Source organism: Ochlerotatus camptorhynchus, unplaced genomic scaffold (assembly GCF_037179485.1).
Source record: "Ochlerotatus camptorhynchus isolate MF236.1 unplaced genomic scaffold, CSIRO-AGI_Acam_v1.1 ptg000062l, whole genome shotgun sequence".
Lineage (NCBI taxonomy): Eukaryota > Metazoa > Arthropoda > Insecta > Diptera > Culicidae > Ochlerotatus > Ochlerotatus camptorhynchus.
In genome coordinates, this window is record NW_027040552.1 from 5,080,392 (window position 1) to 5,107,088 (window position 26,697).

The 26,697-nt window shown below is 42.7% G+C and overlaps 1 protein-coding gene across 1 annotated transcript; it reads left to right on the top strand.

Annotated features, from left to right (window-relative positions):
• The first annotated feature begins 898 nt into the window (after nt 1-898).
• aux (cyclin-G-associated kinase) lies at nt 899-22,865 on the top strand. The gene is made up of 5 exons (XM_065239807.1): nt 899-1,230; nt 9,048-9,418; nt 9,485-12,430; nt 12,501-12,662; nt 20,417-22,865. The coding sequence occupies exons 1-5, from the start codon at nt 1,098-1,100 to the stop codon at nt 20,525-20,527; spliced, it is 3,723 nt and encodes a 1,240-aa protein (XP_065095879.1). The 5' UTR covers nt 899-1,097; the 3' UTR covers nt 20,528-22,865.
• The last annotated feature ends 3,832 nt before the right edge of the window (nt 22,866-26,697 follow it).

Sequence of the window (26,697 nt, forward strand, 5' to 3'; positions counted from 1 at the left end):
GAATGGAACGTCTTGGCCAGTGATAATAACCGTTCGCGTTGGTTAATCTTAGTACTGACCGTCAATTAGGTTCATTCTCTCATCTTTACATCTTTTTCGCTATTTTGTTGCATGCTTTTTGTAATTGGATAGCTCTAGTCAGCCAACTCGCTTCCCGCCCAAACATTTGGGAAAAATAGGAACCTCAAACCTGGAAGGTCTCATACGGTCGGGCAACCTCAACCTTGGTAATTGGTCTTCCTCGGGCGCGGCGCTTAAGCCATTACCATTAATGAGTATAAAAATACACATTTTTGACTGGTACTACATTCTTAAAATGTGTATTTTTTAACACACTTTAGGATCTCCAAATTTACACATTTGTTGACAGCTGCATATAAACACGGCGAATGAGAACGACCCAAATTTGAGTTTAGTTCACTCATAATCGCCAAAAGTGCAGGAACTCAGCGATGAGTAAATTTGCCCCAGGTTTTTCCAGGATTTTCCAGGGAAAAATTCCCGAATTTGAGAAAAATAAAGATTGGATTCACTCAGTGTATTGGTACTACTCCGAGACTGAATAAAATTTTCGTCAATTTCCTCATTTTCCGGCAGATTTTTTAGGTTTTCCACAGGAAACCATGAGACAAATTTTACTCATCGCTGAGTTCCTGCACTTTTGGCGATTATGAGTGAACTAAACTCAAATTTGGGTCGTTCTCATTCGCCGTAAATATAAATAATGTGTATTTTTTACTCCTTTATGTGTTTACGCTGGTTACCGTGTTCGTGAAATATTTCATTCCCACGAGCTGCGTGTTGGCTCCCCCGGCGGCTGTCAAAAAACGATGGAAACTCTCCAAACTAGCACCATCATCCGACGTCACTCATCATCAGCCAAAAGGGCTAAAAGGCAGCACCAGCAGCCAGTGCAGAGTACGAAAGAGTCATCACCGTCAAAAAGGAAGGTGTCGATAAAAAAAAAAGTGGAGTGTTGCAGCGAAGAAAGTCTAAGATTCTTTCTTCGTTTGAAAGTGTTGTAAACGATAGTAGAACCAGTGGAGGAAATTGGCTTGTGTTGTGAAAATTCGTGTTTCCGATCGCGTCGTGGCACGATGAGTGACTTTCTGAAATCGGCAATGAATTACTTCAACGCTGGGCCGACCGTCGGACAGGACAACGAATTCGTCGGCCAGATCGTGGAAATTTCGAACGTCAAGCTGCGAATCAAGCGTGTTATCGCCGAAGGTGGGTGTTCCTGTATAGTGTGGGACAGCACGCAAATGATTTTTCGCTTCCGGAGATCCGTCGCCGCCAACGCAAATTCGATATCCTCCGGATTGGGGGAGGAAGCTGTATGGATGAGATTTTTATCGCTTGTGTAATACGATAGTCGGTCTGTGGGGTGTAGGGGAAAACCGAGACGTGATGGTGGGTGCAGGAGATAAGTTTTTATTCATACCGTGACTTTATTCCTGCGGCTGGTTTTTATCGTAAGGGGGCGGAGGTGGAAAAAAAATGATCTTTTCCTTTCTGACACATTACGCTTTTTTTTTTTGTTCGCTTTTGCTTGCAAATGTCAAAAGCTGCTCTCCCGATAATGGAGGTTGTGTGTAGAGTTTCTCGCGCTTTCACTCTCTGTTTTTGTTATGTGGCATTTTGTTTTGTTTTCGACTTTTTTTTTATGCTGCGATGCTGCGAAGTTTTCCTATTGGAATAGCATAGCATAGAAATCCGGACAGAATGTGAAAAAGGGCCAGTCAAACCAAACGTTAACAAAATAGAGTTGTATGGTACATGTTTTCCAGTTCGTAAGCGAACTTCAAGGAAAAAAAAGCTGTGATTCACGTTTCTTTAGATTGCTTTTACACAATGCCCGACACTTTTAAAAGTTAATTATTAAACCCATCATGCACACAGCACGTAACTTTTATGATGTTCGTATAGTATCGTTCATCTATCGTGTAACATATGCACCAAAATTAAAAAAAAATCAGCAGAAACTTTTTTTTTGTGTTCATGCATTTTAAATATGTAAATTTGTGCCACAGTTTAATCGACAATTATAACCCTAATAATTATGAACATTTCAAATGGTCCTATCTGCTTTGATTGATTCTCTCCATCGACTTCCTCTTTTGATAACGTGCACGCTATGCAAACAGATTTGGTGTTTTTTTAACCACATGGTTTGATAAAGGAGGTTCTTATCTAGCGTCCAGAACGTCAAATACCACAGGGAAACGTTTTGCTTCTGAGTTATCAACGAAGGAGAAAGTCGATGAAGAGAATCAATCAATGCAGATAGGACCATTTGAAATGTTTATCTATAATTGACATCCTCACGCAAAAAAAAGGTCAGGAAAAACCAAATAATTTTTTTTGAAATTTTGTTCTACAAGCGCCACTGCTGCAAAAATGAGATTTCAAATCGACATTTTGCAACAAAGTGACGTTCGTAGAGCAAACTTCCCTTTGATGAAAATTTTTTTGTGTCACATGAACGATGAATGTTATGTACAGACTGAATAAAATTGTATTGTTATCTCTTTTTATCGCACGCAAATTTAACTCACCATTTGCACAGTACAGCTGTAAGTAAATCCACTTTTTACGATTGTTGAGTAAAATTTCAATGCTTAAAAAAAGATAGCATTTACTCAGTCTGTGAGTTATTTCCATCATCCGTGTAGGTGCTGGTCGATGCAGTGAATTTAAAAATATGTGCAAAATTGGTCATAGTGGCGTAAATGGCACTTTGCTGTCACACGGCAGCCATGGTCATCACACTTAATTATAGCGCATTTCACACCAAACTGGACAAATAAGCGCGTTTTCACTTATTTAAAAGTGTGATAAAAGTGCGTTTCCGTCTAACCGTCTTGGTATCTTCACTCTAAGAATCATGCACTTCCATGGTACGTGAAAAATAACGTAGATCCTGAAACATTCAGCCTCTACCATTGCCACCATTCTATCATTGGAACCCTGGGAATCTGAATGACACTTCATGCATATTAACGGGGTTCCTTTTTTATTTGAACTTCTAGTACACCTACGACCACCAGAAAAGCGAGTTTCTGGTAGCCTTGTAACATGATATAACCCATACAAACTTCAACCCGCTTGAGAAATGGATAAATATTGACCGATTTCGCTCAAATTTGGACCAGAGCCTCTACTTGGCATAGCGAACAAGTGACTCCGTGACGCGGAGGGTTGTCAAAAAATGCTCAAAATTTTGGTCACCCAACTGTTCATACTAGTGATCATCAGGTCCATCTTAACATTTTAAAAAGCATGTACGCAGAACATGCTTCACCACACCACATTCCAGTGCTTGAGATTTGGATTGTTGCTAAACCCGATTGAGGGTGTTCATGACAAACAGTTCGTCCGGTGGAGTGCTTTGTGCGAAATACATAAGACACCCGACGGCTTCCTGATACGGAATATTCATGATAGCAGCAGATTCGGGCTCGCATCCTTGGAAAGCTTTTCGCTAGTATTCATCGAAACCTTGCCATCGCCGTCGATTATCACGCCTCTGCCTACACGAAACGAAAATCAATTATTTAATTCATGTGTTTCACTTATACATTTTTGCCAAAGCATCCGCCTTATACATTCCATAAGACAAACCACATAGGTCCTATTAGAATGCATAAAAGGTATGTGTGACCGCTTATACATTTCATTTGACACATGATCTTTATTAACTTTTTGCAAGGCGTCTGCTTATTAGTTGACTTATACATTTTATGAATAATCAGCAATGGAAATTTGCCAAAAGGTATAAGGAGATTTCTATCCGTGTATTCATGTTCTATTATAAATATTATAGCTATAATAGCGCTCGGTTCTTCCAGCGAACAGATACTTTTTCTTTGTCGTATTCACTTTTACAGACATAACACATGGAATATTTCTCACTGTAATAGCAACAATCAATACGAAACTAACGATTTTAAATTGGCTCACCACTTTAGTAGCCTATTGGTCCCAAGCAAACGATTAACGTACCCTATTCTAGTTTAAATTCTATTACTACATTATGTTTGTTTTGATTCGCTATGAAAGTTTGACAGATAACATCAGGGGTGTGTGGATTCATGCAGAACATGCAGGGGTGAGTGAAATAGCTTGGGACTGCTTGGGACCGTTGTTCTGGTACTGAGTGAGCCAAAAATAATAATGATTTTCTTCGGGACCCAGTGGTCTTAGAGTTACCTCTATGGTAATAGTACGTTCAGACTATAGAGTTATAACATAGAGGTAACTCTAAGACCACTGGGTCCCGAAGAAAATCATTATTATTTTTGGCTCACTCAGTACCAGAACAACGGTCCCAAGCAGTCCCAAGCTATTTCACTCACCCCTGCATGTTCTGCATGAATCCACACACCCCTGATGTTATCTGTCAAACTTTCATAGCGAATCAAAACAAACATAATGTAGTAATAGAATTTCAACTAGAATAGGGTACGTTAATCGTTTGCTTGGGACCAATAGGCTACTAAAGTGGTGAGCCAATTTAAAATCGTTAGTTTCGTATTGATTGTTGGTTATAACATGTTATAGCGCTATCTTGATGGTGGTTTCTGTGTTGCAATTAGTTGACAACCGTTATAACATGTTATAACCGTAGAGGTAACTCTAAGACCAGAAGGTCCCGAAGATTCGTGTTCAACTTTTTGGCACAGCTCTGGTACTATCTTCGGTCCCAAGCTAATCGATGCACCCCTCGCAACATAAGAAAATCCATGAACCCCTCATTGTATCTGTCAAACTTTCATAGCAAATCAAAACAAACATAGTGTAGTACTAGAATTTCCACTAGAATGGGATACGTTAATCGTTTGCTTGGGACCAATAGGCTAGTCAAGTAGTGAGCCAATTTAAAATCGTTAGTTTCGAATTGATTGTTGTTATAACTCTCCAGTCTGGACAGCGTTTAAAACATCGTCGCTAAAACATTTCCCGCTATCTGTTGAGAACACTGTGGTGGGCACTACGCTGAACAGATGGCGGTAGTGTGTAAACGTCAAACGTAAGGAAATTGACTATGCGCGCCACAGGCGGCGGTACTACCAACTACGATACTTTTAAATTGTCCGTTAAATGCTTGTTCGATGAACAACTTGCGAGTGATATGCCTGTTTGTCTGTGGTAGTACCGCCACTTGTGGCGCGCATACACTGTACCAAACCACCGTCCTCTGTTCGAATGAAACCTCAGACCATTCAAATCGAAACATCGAAATCGCCTTTTCGAATGATAGCTGCACCCGGATGACGTTTTTTTTTAAATCAGATGATTGTCCTCTCGAATACAGGATGAACATTGTTATGAAAAGGGATAGGGCCTTCAGTTGGAATACGTAATGCTCTCCGCAGAATGATAGTCATCATAAATTGAAATGCATTTGGTATTGGTTCAGCCCCTAACGAAAATCATTCAAAACGACGATGTAAATAATTCTATCGAACGTCATTTGCTGCTCTTAGTAGACAAACGAGGTGGAAGCATAGCCATCGCTATAGACGAGTGCATGGATGGATTCGAATCGGCCGTTATGGATTCTCGATCAAGAGTTAAGTTTAAGTTTCATGTCGGTTTGTCGGTGGTAAAACATCGTCGCTTAAACATTAACGCCATCTGTTTAGTACACTGTGGTGGGTAGTATGCTGAACAGATGGCGGTAGTGTGTAAACGTCAAACGCATTAATCGACTACACTGAACAAAAACATCAGCAATACTTCGACTGATTATTGTATTGCTCGAGCCCTTTAACAACATGCTGTCGAATTTCGGATGATTTCCTTATAGTTGAATTCGTCATCAACTGATGAGCATCCATATGACTGTTCTCCAAATAAAGGATGATATTTGAAAATTGGCTGTAAAACATACAGGGCTCAGAGGACAACAATTTAAGGATAGGATGACTTGCAAATGCTTTTAATCAGATTATTAATTCGATTGTTTATATTTCCATATTTAATAGCCATGAACAGCCATTCATCATGGATACAACAATGTAGTGTTGGTAGAGGAAACTTCCTCCACCACGAAATAGGCAATTCTCGCGTCACTTTTCAAATAGACCAATGTAACAAATGTAAACAAATCGAGTTAAGCGATACAAACTATTGCTCTTCTATCATTGTATGTGATACAAAAACATCCATCCAAATTTACTTTCATTTATTTAAGATAATCATAGGTTAAAAATTGTCCAATGTACAGTTTGAAATGATGGGTACATGTTTGTTACTTTGGTCATTCGGACTGCCTAACATGATTGGTGCTCATTTCCTAAAGGCGGGGCCAATCTAAAGTTAGGTACTCTACTCTGAAATCTGTGAAAGGGAATCTAGTATCATGTAGACAATGTAACACTCAGTGATTATGTCGTTGAGAAAAATCGTACAATGTAACATGTCCGATGTACAGCTTGTCCTATGTGGTTTTTGCTATATTGTAGCATGAAATTCAAATCAAAATTGTGATTTTACCGTTTCTACTGAATTTTCAACAGTATTGCAAAATGTATTGTTTCTAAACAGTTCAAATAATAATCTGTCGAACTTCAACTTCGATTTTCTCAAAATGGTGGATATGTTACATTTTCCACGCTTTACCAATGCCCGACCAACCATTTCGTTAATTTTCTTTAATTTTCTATACATCGATCTTCAAAGCCATTCATAAGACAAATCGATATCGATCGTTACCATTTCATGAATAATTGTAAAGATGCTAAAAGTCTAATAGTGAATCGTTTATAAAGATCTTTCTCAAAATATTGCTACCAATCGTTACCAATGTTAAAATATCGAGTGTGTTGCCAGATCAAAATATCGATTTCTGTTGTAAATTCAAAATATCGATACACAACTGCTGATTTTATTTGTGATTTTTAATCTGAATAATTTCTAGTTTCGATCCCATGCCATCTGGGGTCAAGACGGTTTTATGACAGGTGGGCAGGAACTCACGGTCTCCCAGTGTTGGTGAGTTCTTTGCCGTTAATGTTCACGAAAAGTTCACTATTTTGCTATACAGAAATTCAAAACAAAATTTTTTATCTGCGGATTTGAACAGTTTTTGACCTGTTTCATACTACCGGAAGGTGTATGCTGGTCACAAATGCCGTGCCAAACTGATTTCCTACTCAATTAATCAATCTTTGATGTGAAATTCGCTAATAAACACGAGGCGCATTTCTTATAGCCAACATGCCATAACAATGGGCATGGTTCATTTTAGTAAACAAACTAACACTTCTTCCGACTGTGGCACCTATGTATTAGGCGCCGAGATCTGGGGTGTACTGATTTCGTTGTTGGTTGCTAATCCTCGGGTCCACGGTTGATGCTGTTGATGAGCTTATAAACGACAGGCAAACACACTCTAGTATGTGGTGTATTGAAATTTCTGTAAATCTTTTCATACATGAATTCAATATTTATTTGTCATAACCATCAACCAGTCAGCCATGTAGGTGTAATAGAGGTCAAAAAGGTATCAATGTTCCTCATTGGGTTCCAAATGCCGAGAATTCCACCACGCATGCTATCAACGGGTTATTAAATATGTAGACGTAAACTTGAAGAACTACAATGGTAAACATTTGCTGCGTCGCGGCCATCGGTCTTCTCATTCATTTACCGGCAGATTGCTTCTTCCGATGAAATGATGAATATGTCGATAAATAATATAAACATTGCCATCTGTCACCTGGTGTTTCTCGAAATCTCTTTAACCAGCGATGCAAATCGATAACAAGAAGATTATAAATGTGTATCGATGGCAATCTTTGTTGTTCTTTGTCAAAGTTCAAAGTTACGATGATATCAGTATTTAAATATTTATTGATGAATATTTGTAAAGAATACTAAAGTCCATGTGACGTATCGAAATTAAAAGAAATTTAGAATGGCACCTTTATAGATTACTATCATATGACCGATGAAGAAATAATCTTAAATGTAAGTATCGATCAATAAAGATTTTTAAATGTGTACATCGAAATCATAGAAAATTTAAAGTGAAGAATTGCCGACATAAATCTTTATTTTTGTATAAAGAACTTTGAAGAAGTTTCACGAACGGTTGGTCGGTTGTTCGTACCACCTCGGATAGACAAGAGACGAGTGCACGGGTGAACTTTTGTTCATCTACTAAAAAAAAAAATAGACACAACAGCGGGGCCCTGTTTACTAAAAATGAACACATGAATAATGCTCGCGTAACATTTGAAGAGGGCCTATCAACTTTTGCAAATAATTTGCTAGGTCCTTTTCACGAGAACCGAAGTACGTCCACGTAAACCAAGAGCACTATCGGGAAGGGGAGAATTTCCCCAACCCGATGGTGCTGTTGGTTTGCGTAGGAGTATTCGTTTCGCGCGAAAAAGGCTTAACAAGTTTGGTGTACAAAAGTTGATGGCCCGTTTGAAATGTTACGCGAGCATTATTCATATGTTCATTTTTGGTAAACAGGGCCCCGCTGTTGTGTCACTTTTTGTCGAGTGAGTGAACTCAAATCCATCCGTGCACTCGTCTAGATTTGGAAAATGTCTCGACTTCCCTGGGCATAGAAGTATGATTGGACTTGCCACACAATTATACCAATGCAAAAATGGTACAGGCATCGAAAGCTCTCAATTAATAACTGTGGAAGTGCATCTAGAACACTAAGTTGAGAGCACGCAATAAGCTAATATGCGATATGCAATAAGCTTGAAATGCGAAGAAGAAGAAGAAGAAGAAGAAGCGATGATCGATTCTCTTCATGGATTTTCTCTTTGCATTGCTACAGCTAAGCGAAAAAGTTTTCTAGAATTTGATCAATGCAGAGTTGTAACAGGTTGTATTGGCAATCAAACGCAACGAGAAACGTAAAATCTAGCGAGTTATTAACAAAAGAGAAAAGCGACGAAGGGAATCGATCATCGCGTTGCATGCTCACTGTCGAATTTTCCAAAAAAGAATATACTTATTTTCTAAACCCAGTCACTTTATTAGCCTTCACTTATCCAACAAAACATTACCCCCAGGTGGTTTTGCGTTCGTGTTCGTCGCACAGGACATCCAGTCCGGGAACGAGTATGCCCTAAAACGGCTGCTCGGTGCCGACAAGGAAGAATGCAACAACATCATCCGGGAGATCAACACCCTCAAACAGGTCTCCGGCCATCCGAACATTATCAAGTTCATAGCGGCGACATTCATCGATCGTACTCAGAATGCTGCAGCCAAGCGGGCGGAATATCTGCTGGTTACGGAACTATGCAAGGGTGGTTCCCTGTACGATTGCCTGGAGAAAGACCTGCTGCCGGAAACGGTGCTGCGTGTGTTCTATCAGGCGTGCAAAGCGGTTGCCCATCTGCACACGCAACCGGTACCGATCAATCATAGGGACATTAAGGTATGTGGGTGTTCGTTTTCATGTTTTGGTATAATAGACGGAATTAATCTTGCGCCTGATTTTCAGATTGAAAACTTTCTCATCGGAAGTGATGGCCAGTTAAAGCTGTGCGATTTTGGATCGTCCTCGACCGATACCTACGCTCCGGATCCGAGCTGGAACGCTCAAAAGCGGGACATGCTGGAAGATCACCTTGGTCGATGTACGACTCCGATGTATCGATCACCGGAACAGTTGGATACCTGGGCCAACTACCCAATTGGAGTCAAGACAGATGTGTGGGCCCTGGGATGTATACTGTTCTGTTTGTGCTATCGGAAGCATCCGTTCGAGGATTCCGCGAAGCTTAGGATAATAAATGCTAACTACACCATTCCGAATGATTCGCGATATGTGTGCTTTAATGAGATTATTCGAGGATGCCTGCAGGTGGATCCTTTGAAGAGATTTGATGTATCAATGGCTCTGGAGCGGCTGGCAGCTATATCAGAAACGAAAGGATGGCCTTTAAAGGGTTCACTTACATTAGATGGTAAACCATTGATCACGCCTCCTAGTGGACCGACTCCCAACCTTAGTCCCATGCATCTCCCGGATGTGGCGGCAGCAAATCATCATCCACCTCAGCGACCAGCTCCTCCAAGACCAACTCCTCCGGTAGGTACCAATGCGGGTCCACCTCAGGAGAGGAAAAATCCTCAACGTCCGCCAGATCCGGTTCGTCCTGCTCCACCCGTTGTAGTTCCTCCGATCCATCATTATCCCCATCAACCACCAATGGTGGGTGCGGCCGCAGGGGGAGGTGGTTTGTTTTCCTCAATTAAAGGAGGAGCTGGAAGCTTTCTGAAAAATCTTAAGGATACCTCTTCAAAGGTAATGCAAACCGTTCAGCAGAGCATCGCTCGTACGGATCTCGATATTAGCTACATCACACAAAGGATCTTGGTTATGCCATGTCCTTCGGAAGGCTTAGAGTCCACCTACAGGACGAATCACATTGAAGATGTGAAACTCTATCTGGAAAGTCGGTTCCTTCCAACAAAGCTTAGTATTTACAATCTGGGTCCTCGAAATTGTCCCAGGTTGCCGCCACCAGTACGCACCGTTGAAGGTAGTTTCTTATACTCCCCCGTTCCACCGTCCTACAAGGCACCGACTTTGGCTGGATTGTACTCGCTAGCGGAGGACATGTACGGTTTTTTGAACGCGGATCCAAAAACCGTAATCGTCATCCAGAGTCCAGACGCTGGCAAGGCCGTAGCTGCAACGATGGTTTGTGCTTTACTGGTGTATAGTCAGTTGGTAACGGAACCGGAAGATGCATTGCAGATCTTCGCCGTCAAGAGAACTCCTCCCAATATGAGAGCTTCGGAACTGCGGTACCTCTACTATCTTGGCGACATTGTTCGATCGGTGCCGCACTTGCCGCACTACTTTCCGGTTACACTTGTTTCTGTCACTGCTAGCCCCGTTCCAAGGATGACGAAAGCTCGAGATGGCAGTCGAATTTATGTCGAGGTAGCATCAGGTGATCGAATTGTATTCAGCACTCTCCAGGATTACGATCGAATGCGACTGTACAATGCTACTGAAGGAAAGGTTACCCTCACTCTGAACATTACGGTATGCGGAGATGTTACAGTTACGCTGTATCACGCTAGGAATGCCCTTGGAGGTATGGGACGCCCACAAGGTTTGAAGATTTGTCAATTCCAGTTCAACACTGGCTATATTCCGGAAGAGGAAACACTCATCAACTTCAACAAATCCGAGCTGGATGAAGTTCCGGATGTGGAACATGTTCCTCACGGTTTTCACGTCGGCCTTTCCGTATTCGTTGGCGATTCGGAACGACCCCCGTCCAACCAACCTCCATGGATTCCGGCAAAACCCCAAAGAGACCCGAAAATTCTGTTTGCTTCCCAGCTCGAATACGAAGAGAACGTTGACAACTTCATTTCCAAACCAACGGCTTCCAAACCAGCTGCAGCTCCCAGTCGGCCTCCACCACGTCCGGCTGCTCCTTCGCCACAACCTTCAAGGGCTCATCCTACTCCTTCGGCTACGACTGAAGATCGTCCTCCGAGCGTTCCGAACGATGCGGATCTTCTCAATTTGAACAATGCTAGTCACACGATAACGGAAGACCCGAAACCTGAACCCAACGAAGCTACTTTTGATCTGTTAGGAGGATTTGCTCCACCGGTAATCGAGACCACTCAACCTAGAGCCAACACCGGACCACCCGCAGGTCTTGATGACATCTTCGGAACCCTGGACGGTGGTCCGGTACCGCTTCAAACCACCAAATCCAGTACCGATCTCAATGGGCTCAATCTTAACTTTGACAACTTTGGCGGTACAGCTCAACCGGCTGCCGCTTCCAATGGTACCGGATCCAACGGGGTCAACAACCAGTTCAACAACAGTTTCGGATTTGATCCATTTGCCGGGATTAGTGCAAGTGCATTCCACAGCAGCCATCAGGCACAACCTCAGCAGCAACAGCAGCAACAGCAGCAAAGCCAGCAAGCTCAACCAGCCAGCAAGGATCCATTCGCAGACATTGGCAATCTGGCTTCAAATTTAGGCACCGGAGGATGGGGTAAATCCGGTTCAACCATTCCACCAACTACGACGCCGAGTCCGCGATCGACTCAATTCTCTAGTCCAACGCATCAGGTGAGTGGAGCTAGCACGGCCAATCCATCGCCGAGGGCACCGTCAACTCCGATCCACCAACAGCAGCAGATGCGTAGTCCCAATGCAGACCCGCAGAGACCGGACTACAGTCGGTCACACTTTGATCAACCGAAACCGGGGGCCGCACCGGCCAGCAATGGAGCCAATGGACAGAAGGAAAAGCCCGGTGATATCTTTGGTGATATTCTGGGATCGCAAGGGTATTCGTTTGGTAGTTTGAAGAATCAGGGTCCGAGGACGATTAATGATATGCGCAAGGAGGAACAGATTAAGGAGATGGATCCCGAGAGGCTTATGCTGATGGAATGGGTAAGTTGCCTTTTGGATTTGCAGGAATTTGAGCTTTCGTAAGTTTTAAATGTGGGTTTTGATTTTGTAGACGGAAGGCAAAAAGAATAACATTCGTGCATTGCTTTGCACGGTTCACACGGTACTGTGGCCTGGGGCCAAGTGGACAAAATGTGAGATGCACCAGCTGGTCAGTGCAGCGGACGTGAAGAAGACGTATCGGAGAGTATGTCTTGCCGTACATCCGGATAAGGTAAGTTGAGATTTGTGTTATTTTATAGCATTCGCTCTTTGATTATTTGTCAAAAGGAAACCCTGTTAATTTTTTTTACAAACAATAGAAAATAATTTAAGAGAACATGAATAGAAAATTCGGGTTTGAATGATTTTTTTAAGATCTGAAAATATTCAGAAGAAATTCAGGGTTCATCGCAGATGTTAATTTCGGTTTAGTTTGGCTAACGATTTGGGTTAGTGTGGGGAATTTTGAGGAAATTTCAAATGAACATGAGGAAATTTTAAATGAATATGCTGAACAGTTTTAAATGAACTGTTGAATACTCTCTGCAGTCCGCAAATCGCACCGTATGCTCCATAATTTGTGCGACGTAGAGGCAGTCTTAGCATAAGGATGTTACGAAGCGGTCGTTGTTGAACATTCAGGTTAATTTGCCTCAGGATAGCCTCGCAATCTGTTCTACCTTGCAGGATATAGGTCACGGTTAGGGCTCTGCTTGTGTCCCTTCTAGCCCGGAGAAATTCTAGGTCGATAAGTTGACAACGGCTCTCGGCACCGTTGTTGCAGTTTGGGCTCCAAACCGCTGAACAATACTCAAGCGTCGATCGAACAAGCGGACAATAGAGAGATTTTAGACAGTAGATATCGGTGAAGTTTTTAGCTGTCCTAAAAATGAACCCTAAAGTTCTTGACGCCTTAGCGACAACATATGCAATGTGTTGCTTGAATGATAGCTGCAAATCCAAGATCACACCCAAGCCTTTCACCTGATTCACGCGTTCGATTGTCAAGGCAAGCAGGTCATAGTAATAGTGGAGCATTTGGCTGGGTTCACTACCATTCTGTTTAAATTGCACCAACTAGCGAATACATTCAGCTGACGTTGAAGAAACTGACAGTCAGCAATCGAGCGGATTCGTAGGAAGATTTTGAGGTCATCTGCATATGATAACCGAGGAGCTTCGACGGCCAGATGCACGTCGTTGAAGTACAGTATAATAATCAACGGTTCCAGGTGACTTCCCTGAGGTATACCTGATGTGGCGAAGAAGCTAGATGATCTGCATCTCCTATGGCAATCTTTAGTGTGCGACCGGTAAGATACGATCGAAAGCAATTTAGACGATAACGCATACACCGAGCCTGCCGAGTTTAGCTATCGCAATAGCATGGTTCAACTTGTCGAATTCTGCGGATAGGTCTGAATAAATAACGTCCATTTGAACCAGATCTAACATGCCATAATGACGGTTCCATAATCACTAGCTCGAATAGCTTCGAAACGGCACTTAACGATGTAATTCCTCGATAGTTATCCACAGCTCGTTTCCTTCACTTTTTGTGGATGGAATTATGCCACTAGAGAGAGACATGGGGAACAGACGATGAAGCGAAATTAACAAACTAGCAATATGTCTCTTCAAAAATACAGATGGAACTCCATCAGGTCCAGGATTGAAGGATGACTTGAGCAGAGTCGCGGCCTTGGAAATCATCTCAGCATTAACATCAATTGCACCCAGCGTTTGATCATTTACTGGAATGTTCCTGGCAGCCAGGGTAATATGGTCGTCAGTTAGTATCTCATTTGTGAATACACTGGCCAACTTGTCGGAAAAAGGCGGCATATATCCTGAACGGTGGCAGCAACTTCTCTGTTGAATTCCATAGACGATGGAAGGCCGGACTCCCTGCGTTTCTCGTTCACATAGTTCCAAAACGATTTCGGGTGTAGCTTAGTTTGCGCTGGATGCCTCGTTGGAAACTTGAAAAGCATTCACGACTGACTCGCTGGTACATGTGATTCAGCTTCACATAATGTAGTTTCAGAGGAAGCGTGCGATACTTCGTAAATCTTCTCAATGCTACTCTCACTTCTGTCAAGGATGGTGAGAAACTTTGAGGTGAGTTCTTTTCGGGACTTGTCTGTCATTGACATATGCCAAGACGTGTGAAAAGGTTTGCGCTGCAGCCTCAACGTCATCTGGATCAAGGATGTTCTCCCATACCATGCTAGATAACACATCTATGATACTACAATGGTCAGCTTTACGGAAGTCATAAGAAACCGCAGCAGGATAATCGTCGAAATCACGCACGAGTTTGCCCTCAACAGTGACAATTAGAGGAGGGTGATGTGGAACTAGCTTAATTAGGGCACAAGGAGCCGAGGAAATTAATGGAGCCCTGTCCTGAGTGCTCACGAAGCAGAGGTCCAAACTTCGATTATTTTCGTTAAATACATGATTAATTTGAGAGATCGTTGCTGCGCTATAGTGGTCGAGAAGGCTAATAGCTCCTGCGTGAAATGTAGAGCTATCAGGATCTGGATACAGGAATCCGCTATGACATGGACTCCACGAAACGCCTGGCAGATTGAAGTCACTCAAAATGATGGTTAAATGGCACTTTCGATAACTGTGAAAACTGACCGACAGTGAGTATCGATGAGTTCATTGTCCCGGACTCGATTGGGTGGAATGTACAGAGCGCATAGAAGTAGTGTGCGATTACCCAGATTGATGCCTGTCCAAACCTGTTCCACATAGTTCCATGAATAGTTCTCGATGGCCTTTGTCTCCAACCCGCCTCGGCAGCTACAAGAACACCAATAGATTTCGGCTGTTGTTAGGATTCCGATGGCAACGAAAGACCTCGTAGTCAGGATCGAAGACTTGACTGGAAAGCGTTCGAGAATCGAGCCACGTTTCGCACAGTAGACATCAGAATTCATTCCACTGGCATTTTGGTACGACTGCTCTCTCTGGAAATGACAGATACATCAGGCAATAACTGACTATCGTCAAGTCTGATTGAATACTCGCCATAGTTAGTGGGTTTGGAGACTCCCTCTCCACATCTGACTATAATAAACGAAGACTGCTGATGGCAGGACTGACACGGAGGGATTTGGGGCTTCCATGGGGCTTTCTACGGCGCGTTCCGGGTTCCCAGGATTGGGAGTTACAGAGGCATCATCACAATGACTAACATAGTCCGAATTGCTGAAAATTTGATAGGCATCAGGCAGTGAATAGTCAATATATTGATTGTACTTGCCTTTAGAGGCAAGGTGGAAGACTCCTCATTAATATCCAGCCACAGGTCCAGGACGACTATGCTGAACGCTGGCAGGAATCGGCACGACTGGGCTGGAGAAACCAGGTGCTTCCAAAGAGCGGTCTATTGTGCGTTCCGGAGATGAATAAGGATTGTTCGAACAGTAAAGCGGATGTTGTGAATGAGCAGTATCAGAAGTGCTTCTCAACTGGAAACAGCCGGCAGATGCTTGAGGCGTTGCACTGGAACACGGAAGCTGATCAGGAAAATTACTGTAACTAATGTATGCATATTTGCCTGAAAACGATGAACACCAACGAACTCGACCGCAGGTCCAGAACGACGCTGATGGCAGGAAATAGAACGACTTTGATGGTGGGAAACAGCTAGCGTGACTGGATCGAATGGTTCGCGGTCTCCCATAATGCGACAGGCAGTGCGTTCTGGTCTACAGCGTTCCAATTCACAACGCGGCATCCAATTCTGAATCAGCATACTGGGTCTAGTCCAGAGCTGGGAGTTCAGAACTCGGAAGGCCCCGGAACAGGAGAAATCGTTCCAGGCTGGCGTGTTCAAACGAGGCATCCACATGTTTTTTTAGCCGTCTTCAAATTCACGGAACAAAATTCCTTTCGGCCATGTATCCGATGTAAGAGCAACTTCACGTAGTTTGGGAGCCAATCCGACTTTATACGATATGTAACTCATACTACTGATGTCGGATCCTTTTTTAACTAGCGGCACAACCTTGATCGGATCATCGCACTGTACACAACCTTTGACCAGCTTCTCGATTGATTCCGATTTCACGCTAGGATGTATACGAGAAAGGTACAGCCAAAACAGCTCGGTGGGTTCAGGGACAGTAAGGACCTCGGTAAAGACATTGTCATCCGTTACTGCTTTAGAACCACCAACAAGTGATTTGCTGGTGAGCGAGCCTTCATCGCGGCGCCGTTTTAATGGCCGTTGACGCATAAGATGATAAGATAAGATGGCCGGAACTCAAGTGTGTTGGAGTTGTCAATGCGATTCGTTTCGACAGCTGAGCGATCTGCTGTCCTTGCTTAGTCATTTCCTTCTTAAGCTCAGCATGTGCGATTTCCTGTTTCCCGGTGATAGAATTAATCGCACTACCAAACGACGAAACAGTAGTTTTGAACCGGGCACATTTCATCAGCTTCGCGCACTCGTTGCACATACAAAACAAGTTCGGGCTAGTGTGGACAATGTTCAGAAAAGCCTTGTTCAACTTTGTGCCGCCGCATTTCAGGTGAATCATCCTGTCGCAAAAAGCCATGCAGGAGACGGATTCTTCATCGCCTTTAACTGGTTTAGCGCATTGGTCACAGGCCGAAGTCATGCTGATTCAGTTTCTAAATCTAATTTAGAAACAGCGGTGGAGATGCTCTAATACGCAAGGAGGAGTTGGATTATGCAGAGCGTCTGATTTTTTTTTAGACTTTATTAGAGAGATTTTTAGCCGTTGGCTAGTTTATCTCTATACAATGGGAGGCCCCAGAGGGGGGTTCTGGCAGCAAATTTTGTTACGGAGTTGGCTTACAATTCACATGTACTCAAATAGAAGCAATTAAAACAGATTCCAGTAAAAAGACTAACAATACAGGCAACGAGAAAAAAAAACAATCTGGTACATCAAAGTTAGGTAGGGTTTTGAAAGATATCGGAGCGGTACATCTCTACCGGAGGGGTAATCCCCCGTCCGGTAGAGATGTACCGTGAGCCAAAAGAAAGTTAAAAGGACCTAAATGTTGTTGTATAACCCAGCGTCCTTGAGGAAATAAATAACTGTCGCTAAAGTGGAAGGTTCGTCGCCCATGTGGGATACACCTTGATTGGACTACATTGTTCTCCCTAGAAGCATTGGCTCCACCCCTTGCTGAACGAATAGTTGAGGAAACACACTCACACAACCACAAACCCTCCACCGAGCCAACGGCACAAGAGACTGTAGCATCGTGTCTCTTGTCCTTTTGTTCCCCACACCATCGTGAGAGTAAGTCGTGCGTCAGTCTGTCTCCTGGGCTGGACGATTTCTTCCGGCTGCAATACGGGATTTCACAGCCCAGTATGTCCCTAATGCTGTTGGGAAGTGCGTACTGCTCCCTTAGTTGTTGGTATTGCGGACACAGGCATAGGATGTGTTCCACCGATGCAGTGGTTCCGCAAACGTAGCACATTCTGTGGAACTGCGTCCCACCAAAACTATGTGAGATCCTTGTATGGCCTGTCCTAAGACGAGAAACCACCTTCTGGTCCCGTAGTTTCGACATATCCGTCCACTTGCTCGTCGTTCCTTTGATTCTTCGGATGAAGAGAGATTGGGATTGGCACCACTCTGCTTCCTAGGCTTCCCACATTTTGCTGACTATCCATCGCTTTATGTCCTGTAGTGGCACTTCGTCGGTGTAACGGGGGCCAGCTGATCCAGACCCTGCCAGGCTGTCGGCTTCGCTGTTTCCTGGGATACCGCAGTGCCCAGGGATCCAGGAAAACACCGTGTTCGGAGGTGTGGCCTCCACAATCCAGGGGTAAGTCATGGTCTCCGATGTAAGGGCTTGTAACACGCTGTACGGATCGGATAGCACCAGTATGAGCCGGTCCGAGGGTGTTGTAACGGCAATAAAAATGGCCGCAGCTTCGGCGGAGAAAACCGAGCATTGTGGCCGTAGGCTGCTACTCATCGGTGCTGAAATTCCGGCTACTCCAATTCCGACCCCGGCTCGGGAAAGCGATCCGTCCGTGTATTTGTGGGCATGGGTTGGGTAGTCCGAGCCTAGCAGTTCGGCTATTGCTCTCTTCAGTGCTGCAGAGTTGTTTCCAGCCTTGAACCTGTTTTTTATCTGACTCTCGATTTTTGGTGGAGGTATGCGCCAACTTTTGTCTCCGTACCAGTGGACCTTGGCCACTAGGGGAAGCTCCGAATTGGCAGTCATGCGGAGGAGTCTGTTCCCCTCATCGAGGAGAAAAATCCTGTCATTTCCGGAGGTCATTGCGGTAAAGGCAGCGGCTTTCGCTGTAATTGCTGCGGTTATACGATGACGGAAGGGCAGAATACCCGCTTTGATGCATGCGGCATCGACGGGCGTTGGCGGAAGAAGACCGGAGACAATCCGAACGAAGGTGTTAAAAGTTGGTGCCAGTATCTGCACGAGCTTTTCGGAGCGTCTGATATCGACAATAACACAACAGTAAACACTACAAGATGATCAATTAGATAACTTTTTCACTGTTATCACAACACGGAATATGCTCCAAATAGACGATTATCGCAACGAATTGCACTTTCCACTAACAACCGGTAAAATTTTGCAAGTCTACAGAACGGGAAAAACGAAGAACGATAGCCCGTGTGATAAAAAATCATCAAATTTAACAGCGCAAAATCACGACGATGTGAACAACAACACGTTTGGCAGACATGGTTGGCATCAGACCCCCTTCACTCTTTGGAATTTATAGAGCCAGATAACAGCGCCAATAGGTTTGTGACGATACAACGTTGAACTGCAGCGTTGGAAGAAAACATGCACACCATCATACATGTACGAACCCACCAATGATTTCGATACGTTGCGTTGTTTCCATGTATACTTCTATCACAGACAAACAGACACAACACATTGAATATTTCTCACTGTAAAACATCGTCGCTAAAACATTACCACCATCTGTTGAGTACACTGTGGTGGGCACTACGCTGAACAGATGAGGGTAGTGTGTAAACGCCAAACGCAAGGGAATGGACTATGCGCGCCACAGGTGGCTGTACTACCAACTACGATACTTTTAAATTGTCCGTTAAATGCTTGTTCGATGAACAACTTGCGAGTGTTATGTGTGTTTGTCAGTGCTTCTATGCTTATAAAGATTTTGTTGAGCAACTGCTTCATAAATCATAAGTTCTCGATTACTTTTTCGAAGAGACGTATCTGCATTTGCATCTTACTGATACCGGTGGTGATATTGGAAACTCGTTCACTCGAAAGCAAAACATATTACAACCCCATCATGATGTGAGCTTGAATTTGTGATTGTTTTCTCAAGCGTTTCTGATGCATATAACGTAGTAATGATTGAAAATCTATGCAATAACGAAGTGAGAATCTTACTATCGCAATAAAATGATGATGGCATCGAACATCCTCTTCCCTCGGCTTATCATCAACGTCTGCGCTGGCATATGTCATACTGACACCTGCCATTTATTGAGCCCTGGTGGTGAAGTTGGCAGTTTAAATGTGCACTCACTAGATGGCATTGCGATCACATAAGGGTGGTGTATCCATAGCCTTATTCGAGGAATTGATTATTGGGATATCTTGTTAATTAAATATCTTTGTTGGCATCCTGTAGGACGTGTGCGTAAGTATGCTAGGTAGATTTTCAAAAAGAGATGTTGGGGTCGTTCCGGAAATGTTCAAATAAAGTTCTATGAACTTCCAAGCAGAGTTAGGAACGTTAGGAATGTTTTCAAAATAATTTAAGAGTTCTTCAAGTAATAATCTAGGCTTCGATAGAAATCCAGGAATATTTCAGAAGAAATTAAGGGAAGTTCTGTGCGTTGTCAAAAGTCTAGGTTTCTACGCGATCACAACAGCATCGATTTAACGATGACTTTAGCTGCCCTCTCAATTACTTTTAGATCGACAATTCCCTAAAATCTACATAAACTTATCAACTTTCAGCACACCGGAACCGAGAACGAGAGCCTGGCGAAGCTCATCTTTATGGAACTGAACAACGCTTGGAGTGAGTTCGAGAATGATGCCACGCAGCAAAATCTATTTGCAACCTAAAATGCTTCTCCTTCGAATACCTAACAACTGTAAGACAAAGCTTGAACTTTGATCAAACAAAGCTGCATTTGTTGTTCTGCACATACAACACTCACTACACATTCGGTTCCAGTTTGTCCGTAAGTATGAGATAGTCGATAGAGCATATATATGTTGGGGTTACCCGAAATTGGGCGGAAACTACGTTTTATGGATTTAGGACTATGATTTTGTTCACTCTGTTCGAATTTAAATTTTGGTTAGTTTCCTACGTTTTCTACAGCTGGTTGTAGCTTACTCTAATGCTGCTATATATTCAATAGTGGACAAACAGATTATTTTTTTTAAGGACAAATTATATGAAACTGTAAAACTTTCATCGTACTTTCACAGTGTTGCACGAATCAATTAAAATCCAACTTTTACGATCGCTTCCCAATTACAGCGTTGCCGACTCCAGTTATGGCTATACATACCAAAATATCTGAAAGTGTGAATTGAACTTGTGTTCATCCCTGAAGTGCTTCAAAATATTAATTTAAAAATTCACGGTTTTATTTATTTATTTTTTGATTATTAAAAAAAGTCTATCTATTACCTACAAACTTTAAGTTTTTTTTTAATTCTTTGTTAACCGTTTGGAAGGTATGAAAAACCTTTCCTGCTTTTAGATACTTTTTTTTTCTGCAGACATTGTTTCATTCAATTTATTAATTTGATTAAATTCGGTTACACGTCATACCTTATGGAGCACTTTTAGGTCAACTGGTCCGCTTCACCCAAAGCGCTTTATTTTAGACATGTATTCGATATCACGTTATTCATCAAGTTATTTTGTTGAAAATAACTCACTTTCAGCTCAACTTGGCAGTCCTAATAGGTGAAATTCGTATGATTAAATCTTCAGTGAAGTTTTTGTTCTACATTCGTCCAGTTTCAGATTATTTGTTTACTCATTATCAGAGCTCTATTTATCAACTTAAATGCTGAAAACGTTGAGATTATGCTAATAAAACTATAAACGAATAGAGTTTTAAACCCACAAAAAGATATACTTACACACTCTCGGTGTTATAATATAAATTATTATTGTCTGTATCATCGGATACAAAGCGCGCCGAAACCGGTTTCGGCGCGTTTGACTTCCAATGAAACAGACAATATTACTAGAACAACAAGTAAACCAACCAATCACAATCTGTACCCCACAACAATTAGCAATGTAAAATAATAAAACAAAATATATAAATTAAATTCAAGCAACTGTTGTTAAATGTGAATGTACTAAGCCAGAAAATACACCACATAGTTTAGCTGAATCCAATAGACAAGTTAAATTATTAAGCAGCATTCGTTCGACGCTTAAGATGTCAGCATCGGATGACGTAAAAGAAAAGTTAATAGAAGAAAAATAAAACTGTGATTGATTTTAAGAGAATGCTTTCGAGTAGGCGAGTACGGATAAAAAGAGAAGAGAAACAAAGTGAGAATTGATTTCATATGCTCAGTTCAAAGTAATAAGTGCATGTTATGGACAAAGAATAAACAAATACTGTTTAATCATTTTCTTCATGGTGATTCCTTGCTTGTAAACCGAGTTGCGGCCATTCGTTTGTCATACAAAAATTTGTTACGGAATTATGAAATTTCTAGATGTTTTGATGATATTTTGCACTTGCATGTTACAAGAAGAGATTGTAACGTATGTGTTTGACACATGGAACCTGTCAATTTCACTTTCAAAGAGTCATAATTTTATGTTCATGAATTCTGAAAAAAAAAACATTCTTTTATAGCAAACGAATGGCCGCATTCCTTCTTGTAAATATATTTAATTTCATATAAAGATTGGTCCCAATATTCTTCCCATTATGATTAATTTAGCTCCTAGTTTAATGTTGATATTCAATGCAATACTAATTGTATTATTCAGTTTAGCAAGTGATGCATGTGGAGCATTCCTATGAATTTTCTGATCGTTTCTGAATAGTTTACATAAACTCAGACACACATACGAATATTGCAATTGACTACGAATTAGTAGGTTCCAGTGTGCCCTGAAAAGACCGACCCTTGCTTACAATATGACTGCTCTTACCTAATATTTATGCTACCAACTTGTGTGTTACCACCGGTTAGGAATGCGATGTGATGCGAAGGTGATGAGAAAGAATTGTACAGTAAATCCGAGGTCAAGTTATATTAAATAGCAAGCAAATTAATTCCCTAAAGATGAGTTTCAATCCGAGCGCGAATATGTTATTCTATAGATATAGAAACACACACACACACACACAAACACACACATACACACTATTTATGAAGAAATAGTTAAAATATTATTATTGAATGAAAAAAAAACAAACTGATAAATATTCAGAAATTGCGAAATGAAGTTGGCTTAGAGTTTATTGCAAACATATCCAAAATTCCGTGTGGGTTTTATTTTGAACTGTATAGGTATTTCAGAGTGATCATCGAGTTTATCTGCTCTTGATTGTTGTTGATATCTGTCAGTGTCCATGTTCGAGACCTACGAATTGGTCTATAATCGGATGGGAAATATAATAGCACATGATCCATAGAATTATATTCCATCATATGACACTTTTTTAGTGATAGCGATAACGAAATTTCGGGCCAAACAAAGCATTCCGACTAAAAATTTCTTTATAGATATCAATATTTCTTTCCACTACACATTTTCTGTTAATTTTTCTCCTTGATTTGTTTTCCGTCGACCTTGTTTTCCGTACTGACTAACAATGCTACCGACGCTCACACCTGGACCCTCCCTACATATCGACCCATCATGGCCGGGAACGAACGGATTTACTGATCAGAGATTTTATGCTTCAGAAAATCCCGACGGCGTTCAGGCCCTTTGGAGTGAGAGGCAGTCACGCTTACCACTGCGCCACCGGCGCCGCTAGCTTGTTCATTACTTTTTGAAAAACGTAGCTTTTATAACAATAAAACAACACCTTTCCATTGATTTTAACTACCATTCTTCCGTGAGCTCGGTATGTAGGTATTTTCCTAGACTGCACGTAGTGATTAATGATGATGATGATATGGAACTATCACCCCACTGCGACCTAGCAAGAAGTACAGTCGACTTGTTTCGCGCTCCGGTATTTCGGAAGTTTTCTCGGTATTCGGTTGGTTTAAATTATCAGTTTTTTCTCGCTTAGTGATTACTGGCATAGTACCCGGCTAAACAATTATCTGAAAGTGAGTTTTTTTCTGAGAAGAAAGTGTGTTTTCGGCATCATCGGAAGGAAAATTGTTTTTGCGATTGCCAATTCGCCAACCATTTTGCGCACCATCGGTGTGTGATCACGCATACCGGCACACAGATCATCGTCATCGAGTGTCAGCATCTGCCTCCGCATTTATACCGGTCATCCATCATCGTGTGTCCAGCTGAGTGCCGAGCCTAATACAAGCACACCACTACAAAGATCGCCCGCACACGCGCATCGAAGGTCACCCACGCTGCGCGTCGCTCCGCTGCTGCTGTGTAATCACTCGGTGGTAGTAGTATAGCAGATAAGTTTTTTTTTCCTGTTTCTTTCTCTCGCCCATCAGTTAAATTTAATTTTGTGTTTCTGTGTTTGTAGTTTTTTTCTGTTTATTGTATCTGTGTGGTTTTAAGCATCGTTTCAGTGGTAGAGCGTTTACCGCTCCCACTAGTACGGCAAAATGGACGTCTCGTCAGAAGACGATATGGACATTTTGTCGGAAGATGACACCAGTTTGCCACTCGATGGCAAGAAAAGACGAAAACGTCCTATCATTCATGGTTCGTCTCAGAAAAGCCCCCGATCGCGAGCCTATCCAGATGACTCGACTGGGCCATGGGTTGTCTACTTTCAGCCCAAAAACAAACCTTTGAACTTGATGCAAATTTCCACTGATCTGACGAAGCGATACTCGGCCGTGACCGAAATCACGAAGGTTAGGCATAATAAACTTCGTGTTGTCGTTTCTAACCTGAAGCAGGCTAACGAGATTGCTGCCTCCCAGCTCTTTACGATTGAGTACAGGGTTTACATACCAGCTCGTGATGTGGAGATCGAAGGTGTGGTCACCGAAGCGAGTCTGACCCCCGAGATCTTGGAGAAGCAGGCGGTTGGCCGTTTCAAGAACCCCTTGCTCCCCCCGGTGAAGATACTGGATGTCCAAAAACTGGGCTCAGTATCTGTCAGCGAGGGCAAAAAGAGTTTTACCCCCACAGACTCGTTTCGCGTGACCTTTTCTGGTTCAGCCCTTCCTCAGTATATCGAGCTGGGAAAACTTCGACTACCTGTGCGCTTGTTCGTTCCCCGGGTCATGAACTGCCAAAACTGTAAGCAGTTGGGACATACGGCGTCCCACTGTGGCAGCAAGGCACGCTGTTCCAAATGCGGGGAGAAGCACGAGGATGGCACCTGCACAGTCACGGCACCAAAATGCGTGTACTGCAAAGGATCTCCTCCTCATGGTCTCTCGTCGTGTCCGGTGTACAAACAACGCGGGGAAAAACTAGAGCGCTCTCTTAAAGAACGTTCCAGGCGGTCTTTTGCAGAAATGCTTAAGACAGCCAAGCCATCGACCAACGAAACAAATCCCTTCGCTCTTTTGTCAGATGACGAGTCTGGCTCTGACTTGGCTGAGGAGGGAGTTTCTTTCAGTTTTCCGGAAGGTTCTGCCCGGAAACGAAAACGCATCCGTTCGCGGAAAGTTGCAGATCAAGAACCCCAAATCAGCTTGCCCAAATCAAGGAGTGGTGGAAAAAAGGAGACTTCTACTCCTCCTGGATTCCGCAGAACTGATTATACCCAGGATTTTCCACCTCTCCCGGGGACATCCAAAACCCCCGATGCCCCAATTTTCAGAACACAAGCCCCTTCTTCATCTGGGTTGTTCTCATTTGATAACATTGTGGACAGTATCCTCAATTACCTCGATATTTCTGATCCTCTGAAAAGCATTGTTCTGGCAATGCTTCCTACTGTGAAAACCCTCTTGAAGCAGTTGACATTAAAGTGGCCCCTCCTTGCAGCAATCATCTCCTTCGATGGATAATTTTCCAAACGAGGTCGGGGATTTGATCACTGTTCTACAGTGGAATTGTCGAAGTCTTATTCCTAAGATAGAATCGTTTAAGTTTTTGGCTCACAATAACGATTGTGATGCATTTGCTCTGTGTGAAACTTGGCTCTCTTCAGATATTGATCTTCCTTTTCATGATTTTAACATTATTCGACTGGATCGTGAGGATTCGCGTGGAGGAGGAGTACTTTTGGGGATCAAAAAGTGCCATTCCTTCTATAGAGTGAATCTTCCACAATTTCCAGGTATTGAAGTTGTCGCATGTCAGGCTTTTGTTAAAGGCAAGAGCCTTTGTATTGCTTCTGTGTATATTCCTCCCCGAGTTTCGATTAGTCAAAAACAACTTTCAGATATCTGTTCAGTTCTTCCTACTCCACGGTTGATTATGGGAGATTTTAATTCCCACGGTACAGGCTGGGGGGAACTGTATGATGACAACCGTTCTACTTTGATATATGACCTCTGTGATAACTTCAATATGACAATTCTTAACAATGGAGAAGTAACACGTCTGGCTGGTCCATCCTCAAATGGAAGTAGATTAGACCTCACACTTTGCTCTAATTCATTATCGTTGGATTGCACGTGGAATGTGATCCAGGATCCCCACGGTAGTGATCACTTGCCGATCAAAATTTCGATTGCCAGTGGGTTCAATTCGTCGGAATCCGTTAACGTCGCGTACGACCTCACCCGTAATATCGATTGGACAACGTTCAAGACCGCGATAGATGAAGCCGTGTCGTCGGTAGAAGAGCTTCCACCGTTGGAGGAATATAACTTCCTCTCCAATCTGATCTTGGACAGCGCGCTTCGAGCTCAAACTCGGCCGGTTCCAGGAACGTCTTTTCGTAGGAAACCTCCTACCCCTTGGTGGGACCAGCAATGCACTGAGGTTTATCGTAAAAAGTCCGACGCGTTTAAGCTTTTCCGGAAACGCGGAACACCCGAGTATTTCGAAGCGTACTCGACTCTTGAACACGAACTCAAGAGCCTCATCAAAGCCAAGAAACGCGGATACTGGCGGCAATTCGTGGACGGTTTATCGCGCGAAACGTCGATGAATACGCTTTGGAACACGGCGCGAAGGATGC

Bases quoted from the DNA above. Each gene is read 5' to 3' on its own strand.
- aux (XM_065239807.1), top strand. From the start codon at position 1,098: ATGAGTGACTTTCTGAAATCGGCAATGAATTACTTCAACGCTGGGCCG. The intron at 1,231-9,047 runs GTGGGTGTTCCT...CATTACCCCCAG, and splicing joins CAAGCGTGTTATCGCCGAAG to GTGGTTTTGCGTTCGTGTTC. The intron at 12,663-20,416 runs GTAAGTTGAGAT...ATCAACTTTCAG, and splicing joins TTGCCGTACATCCGGATAAG to CACACCGGAACCGAGAACGA.